Source organism: Pleurodeles waltl, chromosome 7, assembly GCF_031143425.1.
Source record: "Pleurodeles waltl isolate 20211129_DDA chromosome 7, aPleWal1.hap1.20221129, whole genome shotgun sequence".
Lineage (NCBI taxonomy): Eukaryota > Metazoa > Chordata > Amphibia > Caudata > Salamandridae > Pleurodeles > Pleurodeles waltl.
Window position 1 is genome coordinate 714,510,529 of NC_090446.1, and position 21,729 is coordinate 714,532,257.

Consider the following 21,729-nt stretch of genomic DNA (forward strand, 5'->3'; position numbering starts at 1 on the left):
GTCCCTGAGTCACCTTCTTCCAGATCACCATAGCCTGATGGAGATCTCCTGGAAGGGGAAGGGTTAATAAAAACACATTGCTGCTTCTCTATGGGGCTGAGGTGAAGATGACCCAATGGTAACAAAATCACCTGCCCGCCCCTTATCCCCCAGCAAGGTCCTGCATACAACCATGCTCAAATGTAATGGCATAGCGGGGAGAGGGGTTTGCTTCTGGGCCCACGCTCTGGTTCTGGGTCTGCTTCTGGGCAGGGCCGGTGCCAGAGGAGGCCGAGGTGATAATGGCCCAAGGGCCAGCGCTATGCCTGCCCCCCACCAAGGCCGCATCTCAGACTCAACCGCTCCCTTGCCCAATCATATGCTGAAGACGATGGCCTGGCAGGGGAGGAATAAAGCAGATGGCCGATTGACAGAGGCCCTAAAAAAAAACGTCCCACAAGTCATCTTCAGGCACCGGCCCATCGCCCAATGCCTGGCACCCGCCTTAACAATCCGGCCCTGACTCAAGGGTTTGAAGTGTCTCTTCTCATTTAAAAATGGAAAAAGAGGCGAGTGGTTGCTGATGAATGGATGGGGGTTGGACTAAACGTGTAGTCGGATGTAACTTTATCCCATAATGATATTTCTATTTTTTTTATACACTTCCGTGAAACCAGTCCTTTTGCAACTGTTGGAGGGCTGGAGGGCTGAAGACCTTTGACTCAGCCGATGGAAGGGTCAAAGGATTCACTCAAGCAACCATAAAGAGCTAGGGCCGAAATTAAAATTCATTTTTTTTATATAAAGGCTTCTATCTCAAATCTCACAATGGCATGTCTTGTCAGATCAATTGCAAAGAAAGCCCACACGGGTGTGTGTAGAGATAACGTCGTAAAAGCTGGTTGTTATGGCTGTTCTGAGATCCGCTGTTGCAATAGTTCCGCCTGTAAACAGCCTGTTTACCTTTACAAGTTACTGAATGTTATCACTTGTTTTTTATATGCTGTGCCCTTTTCTTTTCTGTGAAGAGATGAATATTCTATTGTTGCCCTGCAAGCCATATAATCAGGCATCCTGGCAGCCATTCTTGGACACCAATATTTAATTTACGACCCAACAGTGACACCCTGTAATGTATAGATGGCATGTCAGTCCATTGTTTTGAAGTTTAGACAGATCATGTTTTCATGTAAATCAACTTGAAACCGCCTGATCTTTTTTTTTTTATGAGTCAAGCATGCTTGGAATTGATGTATGTTTTTTATATGCAGAAAATGGCCCTTGTTTAGGCTCCAGAAAACCCAAGCAGCCGTATGAGTGGTTGACGTACAAAGAGGTGAGAGCATTTTTATACCGTCATTAGGTCTGTTATCGAACATCACAAAGTCAGCACGGGCTTAAGTCATCTTTTGCGCATGTTTTTTTTAAATCTTACATCACTGTTTTAATAGGTAAGATGCATCAGTTTGTTAAGGCATGTGCTGCACAGATCTGTGTGCAATTTGAAGTTCTCAGGTTTGAAACCTGATTGGAAGGCAGGTAAGTTTAATTGATCTATGTGTTTCCATGGACGCCAGCAGCACCACATTGTTGGTGGGGACCATGTTGAGCCACGCGAGGTGCATCAATGCCAAATGTGTTTCCCCGCCCAGGGTATCGTATCATTGCACCCCCTTTCCAAGAGAAAAGACCGGTATTAATCACACTCTGCCAGTCCTTTGAACTATTCATGCGACATGAGCTAACAAATGTAATTAAACAATGTGCAGTAATGTTACTTTGTCACAGGAAGTGATGTCACAATCCTTTCTACACTTAACTTGCATGGCAATAGGTCTGTATTCTAGTCAAGGCTTAGGTACAACAATTGCTAATTGTATTGTATAAATAAATGTACGTTTCTTATATTATTATTATTAACGTCCATTTATTAACAACACATTCGTGGCTATCAGCATTTTGTGACACACTGTAAAGCAGCAGAACGTTTGAGGCAAATCATAAACCTACATTTAAAAAAGTGTGTTTTTAAAAGTAATCAATTATAGCTGACATACAATGAAACAGGACGTTTTAAATGCAAATATTGCTTTAACAAGCACTCTTGTGCTATCATCAAATGAATATGACCTATCATGTCTAATATTTGTATTCGGTAATCATGGGAGTGCAGTATGGGGCAGACTGCACTTTCCATCCAGCGATTTCAAAGACTTGTGATCATGTTCTGTTGTTGTTAATGCTCTGAACTAAGCTTCTAATTGTTTGCGTACTATACAAAAGCATCAAATAACTTGGATATAATACCTCATAGAAATATGAAACTTTAAAAAGCATAGTCATTTCATGTACTTTTTCGTATACTAACGATTAATTCAGCTTTTATACGGCCCAAAGTGAAAACATTGTAAAACGTAGATGCCATACTCTTGGTTGATATTTTTAAAAAGTGCTGTACTCTATAAGTTATATATACTTTTAACATTTTTATTTGAAGTAATTCTGCTACTGCTTTGATAAATCCTGGAGATGGTTTTCAATTGTATTTATAATATACATATCTCCTCTGCACCCTATAGTCATGCTAATTCACCTAAACCTTTTCAGGATCTCTCAAGAAAGCAAGCAGGGGCTGGGGATAAGAAGCAGAGCTCTGGATGAAAGGGCTTCCTTGTCTCTTCCTGAGCTGTCCATCCCCAAGTTTTCTCCTTTTCAGCTAACACTGTAGATAGCCACGGCCACCTTCCCTACCAGACTCCTGCAAGTCAGGATAGATTTAATGAGAACCATACATGTGAATTCTGGGGTCAGGGCAACAATAACTTGACGCACACAGTATCAGTAACAGCTTTTATGAAGCATGCCTTCTACAAATAGGTGTAGTTATATGCTACCGTATGCCTGTGAGGTGCTACTCATTAGGTCATCTGGCATCCATGAAAGGGTTTCATTCAAGAAAAAAATGGTGGTAACCCACCGATAAATTTGAACCAATACACAAAATAGTAACTTTCTGTAGTTCCACTCTGTTTGTCTATTTTACATTGGTTACATATTTAGAACTCATTTTTGTCTTTCAGTAAGTTTTGACTGTTGTTTGCAGGTTTCAGAAAGAGCAGAGTGTTTGGGATCCGGACTTTTGCATCAAGGATGTGTTCCGATGCCATCTCAGTTCATTGGCGTTTTTGCACAGAACCGCCCCGAGGTATGTAGCATGGCTGAGGACAGTGGAGACGTGTGAGAAGTACCACAGATACCAGGAACAGGGCATGTGTTGGTTCTGGGACTGATGGGGCGCTTCTAACAGCACTTGAGCAGAGCAGGTTTCTAAATACAAGGATGGATTTTAGAGACACTGTGGCTACCGATTTAATGGTTTGAAGTCACTTGAAGAGCAAAAGGAGTCTTGGACGGCTTCAGATCAAGAGGATCTGTGGGCACCTTGTCTTTGGGGGTCTGAAGTGATTCACTGGAACGTATTATATATTAGACACTGTAGCCAACGGGGTTTAAAGGTCCTAGGAAGGCAAGGGTGGGTTTTAATGCACCATAAACAGAAGGGTTCATCATAAAGAATGTGGGTTGTGGATATATTCAAAAGGGGCTCCTTATCTAGAGATACTAGTAAGATGGCAGTGATGGGAGTGAGCCATCGAAGAGAAAGAGTTCAAGAGCGAGTCTGCAGTCCAACAATGAAATGGAAAGGGGGGGCTAACATATAGGTAAGCAAGAGTGGGACACATACAAATCAGCATTAACTTACATTTTGCAAAGTTTCCATGCTTGTGTAATATTGAAGGAAATATCCCAGAGTCTCTCAAGAATAACTTTTTGAAGTAAATCAGAAAAGTAAATTAACAGATTAGAACTGAATCTACTGAGAAAGAAGCTCATCAAAGACCCAAGAATAGAAGAAATTAAGCCCTTCCCTCACACGCTCCTGCAGGAAGACATTCACACACTCTCGCATGTATCACAATGTTCCACAATATTTTTAAAATAAAATCTTCATTGTTTCAGGTGGCCTGAGTGCTTTCACAAATAGACCTTGTTCTCTTCTTGCTAAGTGACCATTTATCTTCAAAGTCTACAAACCCCTTTGAGGTGGGCTAATTGTAGGGGAGGAAAAAATCAGTTTTTCCCTTGAGTTAGTTTTGAAGTACAAACTTATTTTTAATCACATTCAGGAATTCCCACAGCGACAAATGAGGCAAGCTTTTACTCGTATTTCTGTTTACTGGAGATACTTTCCGCACGTTCTGCCAATTATATACCAAGTGTTAGCCCAGTATGCTCGCCCAGAAAGTATTTCCGTTGTAATATAAACAATACGTTTATTTCCTGTCCCTTTTATATCATATAAGGGAAACATCAGAAATACTTTGTTTTATTTTCATTACATTCTTCCGTTCACTGCCTCACTTTTGTTGTAGTGGGATAGAAAATCGAAGTAAAATAAAAAATTACCAGCATAAATTCCAGCGCAGAGTACAGTGCTGTTATTTTTCCAATTTAAAAAACAAGTGTAATTGGCTTTCTCGCTTGTACTAAAACCACCAGAGGTAACGCAACGCAGCAGAGCAGGCCTGGAAGTGGGAGGCGAAAATCACAAATATACCCTTCTTTCTTGTCACATTTGACCAGTGTTGCCAGTGTGCCCTAATTTCCTGTGTTTCTCCGTTTGCAGTGGATTATCTCGGAGTTGGCCTGCTACACCTACTCTATGGTGGTTGTTCCTCTCTATGATACCTTGGGACAGGGAGCCATTCGGTACATCATTAATACAGGTAAATATAGACCTTGAATTGACATTTAATGCATTAAGAATAGCTCCTGCTGCTCACAAAAGATAGAAGTAGTAGGGTGAAGAAAGCAATTCTCTTGTGACAAAGTGTCACAGAGTGTTACAGAGTTTTGTTTTCTTCTAAAAGCCTGGATGTGGAAAATCTCATAGCTTTTACACATATACTTATGAAATGTGCATAGCACAGAGTTGACCATTGGGGAAAACAGAGGCTACGAGATGCTTGTCAAATGTAATACACAACAGAGCAACAGAGATGTGAAACAAACGAAGGAATAACAGCAGTCAAAAAAGGATATCAAATGAAGGGAGGTGCCGAAGTTTGATTTGAGGAGGATATTTTCCAAATTCTTTCTGAAGAGGTTGAATACCAGGTTAAATACCAGCCGAATGTCGGAAGGCTTCCTAATTTAGGGGACCGATTTCGAGCCATTCTTTTTTCAACAAGAGCATGGGTAGATTTAGAAAAGACACATTTGTGAATGGCAGCTGCCACAAAATGAATATGCCAGTAGGGAAATCGATCTTTGTGAGCGTAACCTCAGCCATGCCTTGTGCAAGCAGTTTGCCCTGGGACACTGTTTCAGTGATAACATGGTTTTTCAATGTATTTCCTCCTAGAATAAACACTCATTCTGAAGGTTTGCAAAGCCCATTTTAACTTATAATCTTTCTATTCACAAAATGCAAGCAAAAAGCTCAGAATAACATCGTATTTCAAAGATAGTGGCAGTCGAACTCATATTCTTTTCAAAGATGTTCAATAATCATAGCCATGAACGTTACACAGTTACTTCATCATTGATATCACTGAAGTGTGACAGGTTCAATCTTGTGAGAGGTTCAAACTTGAAACCACCACATTATCTTTAACTGTCAACGCTGCACACATACAACACATGCACAGTCCAACAGATCACATTCTTAATTATTATTAACTCCCTTTACCCTTACAACAAGAGTTGCCACTCCACTTTGAAGAAGCCTGCATCAGGTGTAGTTATTCCAACCTACACCGAGATAAATGTGTATACTGCTCGAGAAGTCACTCAAAGCAGAATCAAACGTAAACATTCCTCAGTCAAAATTCTCGTGATATGTGAATGACCACACAAAGAATTTAGCCACATAATCTAGTCAACGTTACATTTAAAGCGGTGTTGCTACCTTTACTTGTAAAATTAGGTATTCTGAACATGATGCGGGCCACTGCTAAGTCCTAATTAGAGGAACATGCGGGTGGCCATAGAACACCTTTGACCGGTCGTTTTCTTTGACTGGAAGCTGCTAGGATAGCACTGACATAACATGTGAAGTTCTTCTGGACTTTGGGTGAAGCTACCAGTGGCAAAAGATTCTTTGGCATAAAATGTCTGAAACTCAACTGACGTTTGTCACTATCAAAGCCTGGCCCTGCGTACCAGTGGAGTAAAGAAACTGGAGGGTGCGCCCCTGCAAAGAACACGAAGGGGGACCCATAGAGATCAGGGCCCCCGCACCTCAGGGGCTGTGGGGGCCTTTGTTATGCCATTGCTGCGTACCAAGCTTCTCTATGGCTGGCAAATGTGTAGTAGCCTGTGGTTCTGGTAGGCACAGAGCACTGGAAGTGGAGGACTGCTTTTTGGACCAAATGCATGAAAGAATACAAAATTGAATGTTACAAAAAATTGTGACTGGTGTACCTGTTAAAAGGAAAATAGACCCTCATGCATTACAATGGAACTTTTTCCTAAGAAGCAAAATGATACACCAAGAATGAGGTGAGAGATATAGACAAACAGGGATAGTTCAGGATGTAATCGTCACTGTCTCAAAGCAGTGGCTTAGAGGGTTGACACTAAGCAAGCCAATGGCTGAAGGTGGGCGCCCGACAGCTCACTCTACGTATATAGAAAATAATACGTCTCAGGGCTTAATTTGAGGAGGTGATTGCAGGTGGGGCACACCGGCACTCATTTTTGGGGACTGAAACATATTTTTCATTATCAATCTCTTACTCAGAACAAAAGATGGAAAGGCAGAAATGGGAGAAAGAAGAAGGCCAAAAAAAGGAAAAACTGGCACAAAGGGAGAAAGATGGATGGAAAAGAGCCTGCAAGAATTAGATAAAAGACAGGGGGTGTTTGCAGGTGGATGAAAGAGGCTAGAGGTGGAGCAAGACTAGGCAGCCTTGGTATTCGCCCCCTCCATCATTCAGCAGTGCAGGCAGTGGGCTAATTTGAAAAGCGCTAGGCCCTTGTAAAAGAGCACCAACACATCCACCCCTAACGCAAGTCCAATGGGTCCCTCTTTATGAGTGTGCACCTGACTTTGTGCCTCTGGTCTGTCTTGAAAATATAGTATAATATCTTAAAGGGAGTTAAATGTTATTTTCAGCTGCTAACATCACTTTGCTTACTTGGCGTACTAATAAAATGATCTGGTAAAACATTAACTGAAACACAAAATCATATTTCTATTTTGTGTGTGCTTTTGTAGTGTCATGTACAGAAAAACGTTAATATCATCCAGTTCTTGAAGAAACACTTGAGTTCAGTTTTTGAAAGAGATTACTCCAAACAGTACATGTATAATCAGAGTTTACAATACGTTTCTGTCATGTTCGTTGGTTCTTTTCTAGCTGACATTTCAACAGTGATTTGTGACAAATGTGAAAAGGCTAGGCTACTCCTGGACCATGTGGAGAAAGGGGAAACACCAGGCCTGAACTCTATCATCCTGATGGACCACCTGGAGGAGGACCTAAAAGAGAGAGGAACCAAGTGTGCAGTGAAGGTGCAGTCCATGCAGGAAATAGAGGTGAGTGATGTGCTTCAGAGTACTGCCTTAGTTTGTTCATCTAACCAACGGTTAAGGCAATATGTTAAATATTTTAAAAAAAACACCTCAATTAAAACGAATACCTCTTTTCTCTTCATTCATAAAATGAAACAAGCATTGACAAAGACTATACATCAGGCTTAAATGTGCTAATGTATTCAACTAGCATTTGTGCATGCCTGTTTTTCCATGCTTTGGTATATTAAAACTAGACCACCTGGTATCTAAAGAAGTAGCCCATGTCGAGCTAAAGTAAGTTTTATGTTCTGTCAATCTCTGTATTTCCTTTGATCTCAGAAATATATTTCTTCTCACCAAGGGCTAGCAGTCATAAGTCTCGGGTGGTGTCATGCTTTGTATGACACCTTCAACCAGCAGTCAATGTTTAGCCAATGGCATTTTCCAAACTGCAACTTACACTCCTGTGCTTCTTGTGAAAACTCCTAAACTACAAGTGTCAGAATGCAAAGCAGTACGCCTGAAAAGCCAATATTGGCTAAAGGTTTCAGGAATGACATTGGGCCAAATGCCCACTCAGTCTACTGCTAAAATCAGTAGCATCCGAAAAGCATTATTCGTTTTGCTGCTATCACAAAGGAGAGGCTATGCAATAAACTTTTCTGTAGGTGGTGCTAATGTAGAGACATCACTTAATGTATTGCAGCTCACACAAACAGTGGAATAATGCTGAAGCACACCAAAGATGAATTGCGCAACCTGCAGTGTGGCACACACTCTAGCCTTTTTTTCTACAATAAACACACAGGAGGTGATGGGCAGAATGCTTTCAATTTGTCTAACTACTGGAAGTCGCTCAGGGTAGAATTCCAACCCATCCCTCACTACGCCATGTATTTCTGTTCAAAAGAAATGCAGTCACTGCTAATCTGTTGTTTGCAGATGATTGGAATGTGCTGTCTTTTACTATTCATAACTACTCTTCACAGTAGCACATTAGAACTGTTTAGGTATACATTTAAAAAATATACCTCATTTCCCTGTCTCCTTTATTTCTATGTCATAAAAACAAATTCACTACTGCAGTGAAGGCTTCCTTGCCATCCAACCTTCAGGTTAGATGGCAAGGGAGCCTTCATTATAGTCCTGCTTTTCCTTGTATAGAACAGAAAGAATGGCAGGACTACAATAAGGAGTTTTTGCAATCCAGTCTTCATTTCACATAGAAGGAAAGGCAGGACTAGCACAAAGGCACTCCTCCTATGCCGCCAAAGGAAGTTTGGATAGCAAGGGGGCTTCATTATATCCCTGCTTTTGTTTCTGTGTGATATCAAGGTTGGAGAACACGAGAGGTTTCATTACAATCCTTTTTAGGGTCGAGCCTGCGCGCAGCGAGACTCTTTTGTATTTAGAAAAGGGCTCGGAGCCCTGTCAACTTCACGTCAGTGTTTTTTATTGGTTCGTGGGCTTCCCTGATAAAATCTGCTATCTTTCATTAGTTGAAGGCACGCATACGTCATGCCTTTTCCTGTGGCTAGCCCTCCTCGAGCGCAGCGACCAAGTACAGAAAACATGCGAGGCTCGCTGTTTTCCATCGGGCTCGTGGACTTTTTTTTCTCTAATTTACGAGTGCGATCTCGCTTGGCAGAAGTCGAGCGCTTTACATACTTGACTTCACTTTTTTGGGTTATGTACATAAATGCACTTTTGCCCGATAGGTGAAATGTCGGGTTAAGAGTTTACAACGTGATCAGCTCTAACATGAGACCCGATGCATTGTAAATGCTTGTTTCTTTTCCTATGACATAGAGACAGGTTGACTATAATAAAGGATCCTTGTCATGTACATTAAACAAGATAAACAAATACTCAACTGTTTGGGTAGTGCAGGTAAGCCACTGTGAGCCCCAAAGCGTGGCCGCTGTGGAAGTGAACAAAAGCTGCAGAGAGCTTGAAAGAGAACAGATATATTCATCCCAGTAGCATTGAGGAGAAGCCCCTGGGAACTCCAAAAAAGCAAGTCTTTCATGTCTTAAGGATAGCCATCTTGGGCTTTGGCAGCACTGGAAGCAATTACGAGGTCATATTGGGGTCAGGCTCACACTCGAGCTCAACAAATACATCTTAAAAATTCATTTTACTTCTGCGATGTAAACAGACCTTGATGTATTGGAATAGAAGTACTCCCTACGGTGGAATGATGATACACAAAACAGTCAGTAGCATGTGGTGGGAGATTAAAGCTTCTCTGGAGCTCACAGTACATATATTGTTTAGAAGAGCTGTGACAAAAGCCTTGGCACGCAGCTGCGCTGTCAAATCAGATGTACAATGCCTTCTGGCTGCTTCTTAGTGTGAAAGCACAAGTTAGAGGCCATGAAACGTGCAGTCACTGTGCGAGTTATGTCAGTTAAAATTCAGACTTGAACTAGTGTGTAAGAAGTTCCAAGTTAGGGTGAGGAAGTGTCAATGGGTTTTTATACATGCATTTGTTGAGCATCCAGCGGCGCTTGCCATAAGACTCAGTTGAGGTAACTCACAGATCTCCCTAAAACATAATTGGGTCATCTATTTAGTAGTGCAGGACAGTGTAAAACCTTGTTCTTAAAAAAAGTGTCAGTGTCATTCAGTCGCAGCTTGTGGGGGTTAAAAGTGGCAGGTGAGGGTGGGGATAATAATAAAAAAAAATGTTTTATAAAAACTTACCTGCCGCGCTGCTGCCGCACCACAGCTCCTTCTTTCTGGTCACAGGATGCACTGACTCCCAGCCTGCCCTGCAGCCAATCCTAACACTGCATGAAAGCAATGTTAGGATTGGCTGGAGCGCCCAGCCAGGTCGCTCCCAGGCAGACTGGGAGCCTGTGCCCAAGACAGCCTGCCAAACACACATGCGCACTGAGAGGAGGGCACAGTGCACTGCCCTCGTCCCCATCATCCCCCCGGCCCCACCCCCTTAACACCCTCCTTGTTAAAGGTTTGCAGCGACTGCTACCGGGGGTGGGGGGAATTACATTGCTCTGCCAAAGCGGAAGAGCTGCCGCTGGTGTCATTTTGAGTCTTCTTAGTGACATTGGTGCAAAAGTTAGATTGACTTCGAAGTACACCTAGTATGAAAGGGATGAAGATTAACATGATTATGAAATTGTACTCAGTGCATGCTAGAAAGAAGCACTTCATAAGCTTAATGGAGAATTTACAGTTACATTTGGTGTCACAGTGAAATTTTGGACAGTAACAGTGAGCTATAGATAAGTATTCAGGACCCAAGTGTGAGGAGTCAGCGGACTCCAAATCATAATCGTTTTTTCGAGTAAAACCAGCACGACATCAGGGGCTTCAGTGTGAATGGTGGTGTGGCTGCACCACATGATGAAAACTATGAACCTAAACAGAAATAAATGCAAGTAAATGCAAAAGTATCATAATTGGGTATCATATATTCCAATCCAATGTTTGCAATCAATACCACAAAAAAGAAAGAAGTTATAAACGTTTACTATTTGCAGTTAATGCTTAATAGTCAGAACAGTCGATCATTACATACAGGCAAAAAGCTATTGTGCGCTAAGTAATAGCACGCATACATTATCCATCTGTATTTTCAAATCAGGGGTTAGTCTTTATCTGCTCTCCTGATCATTTACCATGTAAAATTTCACTCTAAAAACGTATTCTATGCACATTTATTAGCACGAAAGAATCCCAATTTACAGATGAAACCGCAGAATGATTTCTTGAAAAACATCAGTGGACTAGATCTCCCCACCCCCCCCTTTATAGTTTTGAAGAAAGAATTGGCGATGTGAAGTAAAGCGTAGCCATCAAACTACCTCGTTTCAGGGTGAAACTCTGGTGCAACCATGGAGCAAAATTTGTCCTATAAGTGTTATATTACATGAACTGTGAGTAGACATTACCATATATTTGGAGACCACTGTGAAGTTTTGAAAACAATGCACCCTGGACAAAATCTATCAGACATGTAAAAGACCTACTTTAAAGAACACTTTGAAGTGAAGGAATTTAAAAATATGATAATTTAGCTCTAAACTATTATCTATCGCATGCTGGGAAGCCTGTGTCTAATCCACCATGAATGCATTAGTTGTACTCTACTTTCAGGCTGCATTTTCTCCATTTACAAAATGTTATTTCAAGGTGAGTCACGGTCACTCATACTGTTGCCTGTATAGCAGCTTTGACAATGAGATACATTTCCTCTTTCCATGTCATTTACATATAGAGCTTAGGTTGAGAAGTTTATTACCAATGTTAGGAGCCAATGAAATAAAAACTAGGGCCAATGATCAAAATTTGTGTGAAGGTGCAAGTAATATTCTAGTTCACTACTGTGTGGTTAATTTTATCTGGAGAACCTGGATACAGAGAAAGGGAAGATTGCAGATTGCATATTAAAATATGGATCTTAAGACTGTTTAGTTGCTTGTTTTGGAGGCATTTGGGCTGTTTAGGGACCCAATGTAAATTTTGGGTTTGGTCTATTATAAAGACGTCCTTGAAACTGAGTATTCATCTCTAAGCGACACTGAAGTACTCATGTGTTTGCTCACCAATTTAACTCCTCCACTAATCTCAGCAGCGTCAAGCATACTTACAGTTTATTGAATGCGCTGGGCTACGGTTGCCTCAAAATTACTTTGTTGTCCTTACATTTTGGATGACAGAGTCATGAATCAATTACTCTACACATTGCTCCAAATACAGGTATGTTGTGAGCATCACAAAACAGCCTACCGGAAATAAAGCACCAAAATAACTTTGTGTCTTTATAGACATCCATGTAAACATATTGTTTTGTACTTTATTGTACTGTAATGTATTCATTGCAGCATTTTAAAAGCCCACACTATCCCTGTGCCTTTATGGACAGCACACAGCCCCATGTAGTGTGTGTGATTGTGATGGTGTTGCCTTTGTTTTTGATCCTATGTGGGACGTGTTTCCAAGTTGTGTGTGATGGCCACTGAGTTGCATTTATTGTATTATGGGAAGCAGCACTTAGTAGTGTGGTGGATGAAGAGGTGGGAAATAAAAGATCCATTGTTTATGGTTTACAGTAAGCTGGTGGCTTTCAGCAGTTCTGCAGGTCCTTTATGGTATTTCCTATGCTCATAGTCTGCTTAGCTGGTTACTGCACTGGGTTGTCCAACCTGATATTTTGTTTACATTTTTTGGGAGTGAGTTTATGATGTTCATGCTTTGGGCCAATCCGTAATGTCACCACTCTGTCTTTGGAAGCATTTACACACCAGATTCTCCCATATTCCTGCACTTACAGGTTTAACTTCTCATTTTTTTAAATGTATTTCAGACATAATTTCCATTTCTGAAATGTCTCAGGAAAACCCACAACATGTATCCAGTCCGTTAAAATTCAAGCAGTTGGGTCTGATTTTGTTAACGTTTATGGAGGTCTATTACAGCCCAACCATTCAACCATTCCCTTGATCTCAAGATTCTTTTTCCGAAGACTAATTTATCATATTTTAACCGTATTCAAAACTAGACAGTGACATCCAGATTTAGCTGGATAACAAGTCTATCACATATTTCCACATAAATACATATTTTCTCTGAACTCGCCTGAAAAGTCACTTTTGACAATCATGTAAACCTGGGAATCTTTTCACATGTTTATTTTTCCATATCATTTATTTCCAACTGAGGGCTTTCTGCAAACCCTAAACATAAAAAGGCATGTCAGTTATTATATGAAGAGAGCTAAGGTGATTACATGTACCAAACAGTTTTCTGTTAAATAGTAACAATTTATAAATCACAGGATGGATACAGATTCAATGAACTATAATGTGCTGCATTGTTCTAGAAAACTTTGGCTGAAGACAACATAGCCGTTAAATCAGTCTACATATTGCTGAGGAAATGTTTTCTTTCTCAGTTGAATGTTTTTTTTCTGCTCTGGATACCTGACATGGCCTTGTAGTGGAACTGACACCTTTTCTTCAATCTTCCATTTCTTAATTGTACTAATTTCATCAAAAGCGCTTAGACTCCTCTGCAAGTTGAATTTTATTTTTCTTGCTTCATTTTCCAGGAATGCGGTGAGATGCATAGGCATGTTCCAGTGGTGAGTACACAGACTTTTGCTCACATAAATGTCTGTCAACTGAAAAGGATACAATTTTCTGTTTGTCCAGTTTTCAATACTAGAGAGTTATCTCTGCAGACAGTGGCATGTGATTTCCACATCAAAAACCTCTAGAAGTAAATCTGCTAACGCAACTAAGTAAACCTGAAGTTAGCATGACCACATTTAATCAACATAATTTGAGACATATTTAGAAATGTATTTCATTCAAGTTTCACATCTGTTTTGAGTGGGGTAGTACAATTAGGTAAACAAGTAGCATGCACGTGGAATATATAGCACTTGATCCTCAGACTCAGTGAATTTTTGGTATTTCATACCATCAAATATCACGCATGGCGTGACATAACGCATTTTAACCTAAATATCGCTTTCACAAATATTACCCCATTGGACTTAATATTAGAAAAACTAAAAGCGATAGGTTGAACATTTGTAAATGATATATATGACATAATACTTATGTCAGGCAATATTTCTGACTACTATATTCTGACCTATAACCCTATGTACGCACAATAATATTTCGGTACAGATAGGATGTGGTAAATAGAATGCAGATAGATGAAATGCTTTTACACTTCGAGATCGCACACTATAAAGCAAATATGTCATAGTGTTTTGGGTACTAATCAGGCGTGTGCCCACTGGAGCTATAGTTGTTAATAATGAAGATATTTGCTCAGAGACTAGGACCACAGTTGAACCTGAAGTCATAGACTTCGAACTGTTGGCTGGGTGCCCCTGCTGAAGGACTGCTAGAAAGGTTTCTGAGTCCGAAAGTAAAGGGCTTCATCAAGACCGACGCTGAGCAGCAACCCTTCTACATCAAGGCTATCCTGGACTCATACTTAAAATTTTGCCCGCTCTGAGCTTTCCTCTTTCTTGAGCAGCCTCCCGGGTCCCTGTTCTTCAGCAAATCACCATTATTAAGCGCTGCTTTGGATCCAGCTTGTCCCGTTGACAGCTACCTTTTCTCCATAAAAGTTTCTAAGTCAGGAGGTTAACTTTCCCCTGGCATGGACCTGGTTCCTGTTTCCGACCCACGCTCCATCGCAGTCAGCCTTAACTTTTGACATTGACCCGGTCTGATGCCACCAGATAACCAGTTAGCATTTTATACTCTTTTAGAACTCTTTTTAAATTTGAACTTTTAAAATTGATATCTCCAGTTCTATTTATTTGATTTTTGTTGTGTTGGTGTCATATGATTTATCAAACTGTATTCTATTTTTCTAAACGTATTTTTTCTTGTGTTGTGTTTTCACTTTATTACTGTTTGAGGGCTGCATCAACACTTTACACATTGTCTCTAAGTTAAGCCTGACTGCTTTGCGCCAAGCTACCAGAGGGTTAAGCCCAGGTTTATTTAGTGATTTTTGTGGTTACGCCGACAAGGATTGTTATTATTACTAGGGGTGGTTTTGCACCCGGTCAAATAATATTCCAATTCCTTAAGTCAGTTATTCAGTTGGTGGTGCTCAGTTTGTCAATGAAGGCAGTTGTTCAAAAAGAAGTTGATGAACAAATGGAAGCCCTTCCTGATCCCAGAGGTCTCCAGCAACTTAATGGTGGCTTCAACAGAGTCTGGGAATGAAGAGAGGTATCAATCCATAAGTGAAATGTTTCATTAGAAGGCTTGGCCTTTTGAAGCTTCCTTTCTGAGCATCTTCACTATTTAGATTGGGAGTGGATGAATGTTGGTATTCAGTGATGCAATGTTCTGGTAGATTACCTTTCTGATCAGTAGAAGCAGATGGCACACCTGACCCAAAATGTAGTGTTTCCTTTTTAATAAAACACTGATCTGTTACAGAGGACATGGGGGCAGAGAAGATATGTACCATACACGACTACAAGAGAATTACGCAGTCACAGACAAAACACTGATTATCCCTTAATGTAGCCTCTTAAATCCCATTTCCTGCTGGCTCACACATTTTCTCTTGTATGTTAATCTGCAGCGTTCCTTCAAGCAGGCACCATCTGGTCTTTCACCTGCAAACACCATGCATAAAACACATAACTAGACACCTGTTATTTGGTGATCCAAGTCTCAGTGCATTTTTATGCAGGACAAAGGCATCCTTGTGCTGGGCCTATTTCAGAAGATAGTTAACTGATGGATTGGGGGATGCACAGAAACATAATATCACAAATAGGAGATATCTTTATAATAATTTCTCATGTGTACCTTCTTGTCATTCTAAAAAAATTAAATTAGGCATTCAAGACACAATGCCTGTCCCATTGTGCAGAAATAGCTGTTTTCGCTGTAATGTCAATGCTTTCCCTAAACTTGTTTTCATTTTAATTGTCCCATCCAGCTGTTGAAAGTGTGTTTGATTATCCAAACTTATCCAGACTTTGAATCTCAGGACTACAATCTCTATAACGTATCACTGGCTTCCTGTGGCTTTATACAGATTGTCCACTGACACCAAGATTCATAAAATATAGGCAGTTGCAGTGACAATAAGCCTAAAGGTGGGAGCCTAGCTTCAAGGTCAGGTGACTTGCGAACGGTTATAGGTGGCAATGGTGTAAAAAGAGTAGCAGGCCCATCTCGTCCACGTTTCCCTGTAGAATACAGTGTATAGGGACTCAACTTTGCCTCCTGCTTCCGCCTGGCTGACCCTGATGTCCCACACTTCCAAGCATTGGAAACTCTCTTGTTTAACTTTTACCTTCTGCTATTTGGCAAAAGGAGGAACATTTCAAGGTAATGTTCACTGAGTCCTCTTATCATATCTCGCATACTCCCTAACGCTTACAAGTGAATATTCATCAAGCTTTAGACTTCAGCTAGGTCCATGCTCAACAACTCTTCTTCCACAACTGCTTACAGACATCTTTTGGCCATGTCCAGTATATTGTCGGCAAAGGTCTTGGCTTTGTTAGACTGTGAGGTCTGGCTGAGTCCCCGTTATTGATGTTACTGGTGATTTATCGTATAATCTTTGACATTATGTTTGAGGTCATGATTAGTGGTGGAGATGGTTGTGTTGCTCATCATATATAGCAGTTGAAGTTTGTATTGTGAGTTTTAACATAGCTGTAACATTGATCCTGAACTGATTTCTTTAGAAGAATTTCAATGGTTTTGTAAATACAAATATTACTCCTCTTCTGAGTATAGGACTACAGCTTCCCTTTAAAAAGCCTTAATACGTGATTTTTGAGAGGTTTAAATGAATTACCTTGACTCCTGGCCAAGGTGATCTGCGCGTAGGTTCTCCTGTGCACATCCACTGTGCCTGTGATCTGAAGCTGCTGCACATAGCCTTTGGCCATGTGCTTCGAACTCAGGGTACCGGGTGTGGAATCCATCAAAGCTGTGCACCCACCCCCTTGCCAAAGGCCCTGTAGATCCCCCGTGCCTCTATACTGTGATGCACACACGTTTCAGTTGTCCCTAGTAAACTCCTGGAACGGGGAATGGTTTCCAGGCACATTCTGCATTCAGACCCTGTTACCCTGGAGCCCACTGTGCATTATCATGGCCCAGTCATTGACGGTTACCGTTTCACACAGGGCATAGTCTTGAAGGAATAGATTTTAGTCATGACTCTTAGAGAGACTTTGTGTTCCAAGAACATGCTGCATAGGACCAGCATCCATATGCACTGTGCTCTGAGTCTGGTGTAAGGACTTCAGCACCGAGGCCGCAGGGCCCATTCTGCAAGTCATTCGACTGTGACTCCTGCCTGGCATTTTAAGTGCTTTGTTTTTAAGTGTGAAGGCAGGGACATTCACATAAAGAGAGGCAAGAGGGAAAGTAGTTTTATATATATATTCTTAAATTATTTTTAAAGGAAAAATGAAAACTTTCAGCTTCTAATCCAAAATGGAGTTTCATACCTGGAATAAAATAATTTTTACAGGACAAAAAACAGTTGGACCATTTTTTACTGTGAGGTTTGATGGCTAAGACTAGTTTCACGGACAGTCTCCCTATATCTGAAGATGCCTCCAGGCATTCCTGCTCATGCAGTACCTTTTCAAGGTGCCGTTGCCTGTATTTTTTACCATGGCACTGAGAGCTGGTGATATTCTGTAGCCCATTTTGCCATTAGCAGGTCTGGAGTTCGAGTGTTTTTCCACCTGTAGTTGAAGATACTGTGTATCCGGCCTATTATAGGGAGGTCTCAAAATGGAGTATAAAGTTATTTGTATGTCTACCACGTCAATATGTGTCCATGGTACATTATGCAGATTACACTCTCCCTATTTAATTTCCTGGTTCCTGTGTACAATGCAAACTATTCCCACGCTCAGAATATTTGTTGACAGGGTGAATCAACTTCAATAAATTGAATGCCATTGTTGTCATCCAAGTACAGTCTCCATACAATATATATATATATAATATAATAATGAGATCCTAATACACCAGACGGGATATCCGTAAAGTTTGTGACAGAGTATTCCCCTCCGCCAAGATCTAAATCAGGGCCTAAGTCAGGTGTAAATCACATGTAAATAATATAAGCAGTGGTTCAGTGGGTTACAGATTACCATATTAGGCGCAAATAAGTGAGGATGCCGCAGCGTCATCAGGGAATTCATCATTCCTCAAGCCCGTTCTTTCTCATGTATTTATAGATTTTAAAGCAATCTCGTTCTCTTTATTAATGACGAGGCATCTAGCATGTCTAATACCGGTAGATCGTGTTAGAGGCTTTGAGTTTGCTGACCAAGGCTCCATAAAAATGTTTTGCTATACCTGCAAAACAGGTTATTTGCAAAAAGAAAGGAAACCCCATTTACCTGTCATCCATAAGCGCTGATTAGCAGTTGACAAAGGGAGCAGCTGCTACCTTTCACTTACCCTTTGGTAACCCAGGCACTCCCCCTGCAACTCTTAACCAGCTGAAATAATGCATTACTTCAAATCCAGACTGGAATCCAAAATCAACCCAGGGAAAAATATTCGCATCAGCCTCACAGTACACGAGCCCATGGCTAGGATGGGGCCTTAGGGTCATGGGGAAGCCAATGGAGCACATCCTGCGCTGAACAAAGTCCCCTTACCAGCAGCCCACCTGGAAAATGCTAGAATGGTGACGCCAGCCTCCTCCTGCATTGTATGTGTTGTTCGAGAAAACATCACATTGCAAAAGGTATTTGTTATGCGTGTTGGAGAAAACAAATCGGCACACACGCTGTTGGTAGCTGTGATCCATTTTTCATTCTTCAGCAAATATGGAAAAGTTAATTTCTATCTTACGCATCTTAACAATAAACCAACATGTAGTTTTGCTTCGGTGACAGTGCAGTGCTGCTTACATTCACGTTAGGTGCACTAAAGCTGAAGACAGGTGTACATGATATTAGAAAGCCTCATTTTGTTTATGCGATTAGAGTAAAACAACAGATTTATCGCATAATGTGCCTATTCGTCTACTAAGTAAGGTAGTAGGCATATATGTCTGTTTTTATACTGATCAGGAACGCACCGTCTGTTTTTCTAAACAAAGTAGGGTCTTCCTATGCATATGCACCGAATTCTGATACTTTCAAGAATATGGCTGTATTTTGTTTTTTTAAAGAAGGGTCTAGGCTTCTGCATATTTGCACCCACATCTGAGAAATATGAGAACTCCTATTTTACTGTTCTCAAAGAATGTATTCTTTCACATTGTCTTGGGTGTCTACTTCTTAAGTACTGTTGTAATAGAAGTGTTGTTGTATGGATTATATATATGCAGCAAAAGCAAATGATCATAATTCAAATATGACCTCTAAAAATCCCTACTAGCTCTTCAATGCCCTCTTTAGTAACCTGCATGAAAAATGCCTGCACTGAATAACCCCATGAGCTCCTTCTTTATAGGTCACTGGATGACCTGTAATGTAATTACATTGAAAAAAGGTGCATGACTGTAAATGTATCAAAGATCTCATACTTTTTCAAAACTACAAATATTTGTTCACTGTCAGCCGCACAGTGGGGTCTGGCATGGAACCTGAATTTTGACTATGAGCTGCTTCCAGTTTCCATGGCCAGAGAGACTTCTCCACAAGACATGGTCGGGCTTCCCTGGATCCAGGCACAGGATGTGTTCTTCGGCCACGTTCCTTGCCTCTTCCATATAACTCCAGACCTTGCAGCACAGATCCATCAAGTCACTCTTCGTGCCCCAGATTCTGTAGCAGATGAGTTTTGGCTGCGAGCAGCAGGACTCCCCAATCCCTCTCCTAGTGGTCCTAAATCCTACAGTACAGAACATTCAACTGTGAGCAGCAGGCTCTGGATGTTTTCTTGTTGCTGAAATTTAGTAATGTGTGAAATCAGCACAATTTCCATGATTCAAGGGTTTTCCAACCATTGGCTGGCATGAACAAAACATCTCACAAAGAGTTATATGCTCAGCAAATCAAGGGAAAAGAATGTTTCAACATATTGTGCAAGCAAATATTGTCAGTCAACAATTACAATGAGTATTTGCAATGCTGTTTCAAAGGGAAGGCTTGAGTTGTGATTGCCAACAGATGAGCATCAGTTACAGACGCCCCTAGGAACAATGTCACATTGACTGTTTTTGTTCTTTATTTCTAGCCTCCCCAACCAGAAGATCTTTCGATTGTGTGTTTCACAAGTGGCACCACAGGTAGGAGATTGTGCTTTGTTGGATCCTCAGGGGCATAGTAGCTCAATGGGGATTGTGTGGGGTGTTAATCTAGTTTGTAATAAATAGTTGGGTACAAGTGCTTTCTGTCAGGTAATGTGGAGCATCTTTCGGATTTCACCTTGGATTTTGACGTCGCCACAATGAAAGAAACACACACACTCTTTATCATCTAGGCTTTGAAGGCTTTAAAATGTTTATTAATTTGAAAAATATTGTGTTTTAAGTGCTTCTATCCATCCGCACTCCTTTCTCTTTCCACAACCCATTAAGCCCCCCTCATGTCTCAGCGTGATTGTTGGGAAATCTGAAGCTCACACCCCTCAGTCATACTGACCAAGCAACCCCCCTGTGCATCCTATCTGATTTTGCTTGGGTCTTATCAAACGTTGCAGAAATTTAAAAAGGCTGAACCATTTCCGATGCAGACAGGGGTGTTGGGGGGCATGATTGTGTCATATAGACAACTGTAAGTATATGGTGACTGAAAGTATTTAATTCTCTATACCTATCTTTAACTTTAGGTTTTGTGTTTTCTGTTATTTTACTTAAATTGGTAACACACAACCTTTCTGTGAGTGCACCTTGGTCGCAGTATTGCTTATCAGGAATTCTGCATGGTTAGAATGGATTAGACTATGTTTATTTATTAATTCAGATGTATATAGCACAAACATGGCCCATATTCTTTAAGACACTTTACAATGAAAAATGCAAAGGTTAAAAGTGCGATATTAAATTTCAGAGATAAAGAAGTTAAAAGACAATCACATGCATACAGCAAATGATAAATATGTGAGCACTTTTATACATTATGAGTATGGACTGAATCCAGCTGAATTACATAAAAGGTGGAAGCAAGCTGAAAAGATGGTCCAAAGAAGGTATGAAAGGATCAGAGGAAGAAGCAGGGATGGAAGAGAGTGTAAGTAGAGGTGGGGGTAGGCAAATTAAAAAAAGGCTGTGTGAGATGCAGATCATCAGGTTCATTTTAAAGGTAAGCAGTTTCAGCTCCTCCCTGAATGTGCAGATTAAAATCCTAATACTGGATCTCAGGAATGGCACTAGCTGGAAAATTAATTGAGCAACTATTATGAATAGTTAATTAATAATCAATTCAATGAAGTCAGATTCTTAATAAATATTAGGAAAAGTAACTTTTAGAAAGTTACCTTTTCCCTGCCTGAAGTTCATTTGCTCTCTCACTTTCGCCAGCCAGTAATTTGAAGAAGTGTGAAAACTGCTCCCAGAGCAGATGACAAAGGCCTGGGTGTGGGTATGTGTTATTGGCACTTTGATGGGATGAAAAGTGGAGTTGGATCCACAAACTGTATTAACTTCAAAGAGGCCTCCCCTGTCTCAGACAAATCAAAGTGGGCCTCGTTTTGACATGACTGTGTCAAGTC

At 40.7% G+C, this 21,729-nt stretch overlaps 1 protein-coding gene across 4 annotated transcripts in view; it reads left to right on the forward strand.

The window, feature by feature from the left end:
• ACSL6 (acyl-CoA synthetase long chain family member 6) overlaps positions 1-21,729 on the forward strand; it is a 389,555-nt gene that overhangs the window by 219,939 nt on the left and 147,887 nt on the right. For all 4 annotated transcript variants that reach the window (XM_069199190.1, XM_069199189.1, XM_069199191.1 and 1 more), the window contains exons 4-9: positions 1,251-1,315; positions 3,083-3,184; positions 4,667-4,766; positions 7,404-7,582; positions 13,638-13,670; positions 20,254-20,305. In XM_069199190.1, coding sequence (XP_069055291.1) covers positions 1,251-1,315; positions 3,083-3,184; positions 4,667-4,766; positions 7,404-7,582; positions 13,638-13,670; positions 20,254-20,305 — 531 coding nt within the window. The remainder of the gene's footprint in view (positions 1-1,250; positions 1,316-3,082; positions 3,185-4,666; positions 4,767-7,403; positions 7,583-13,637; positions 13,671-20,253; positions 20,306-21,729) is intronic.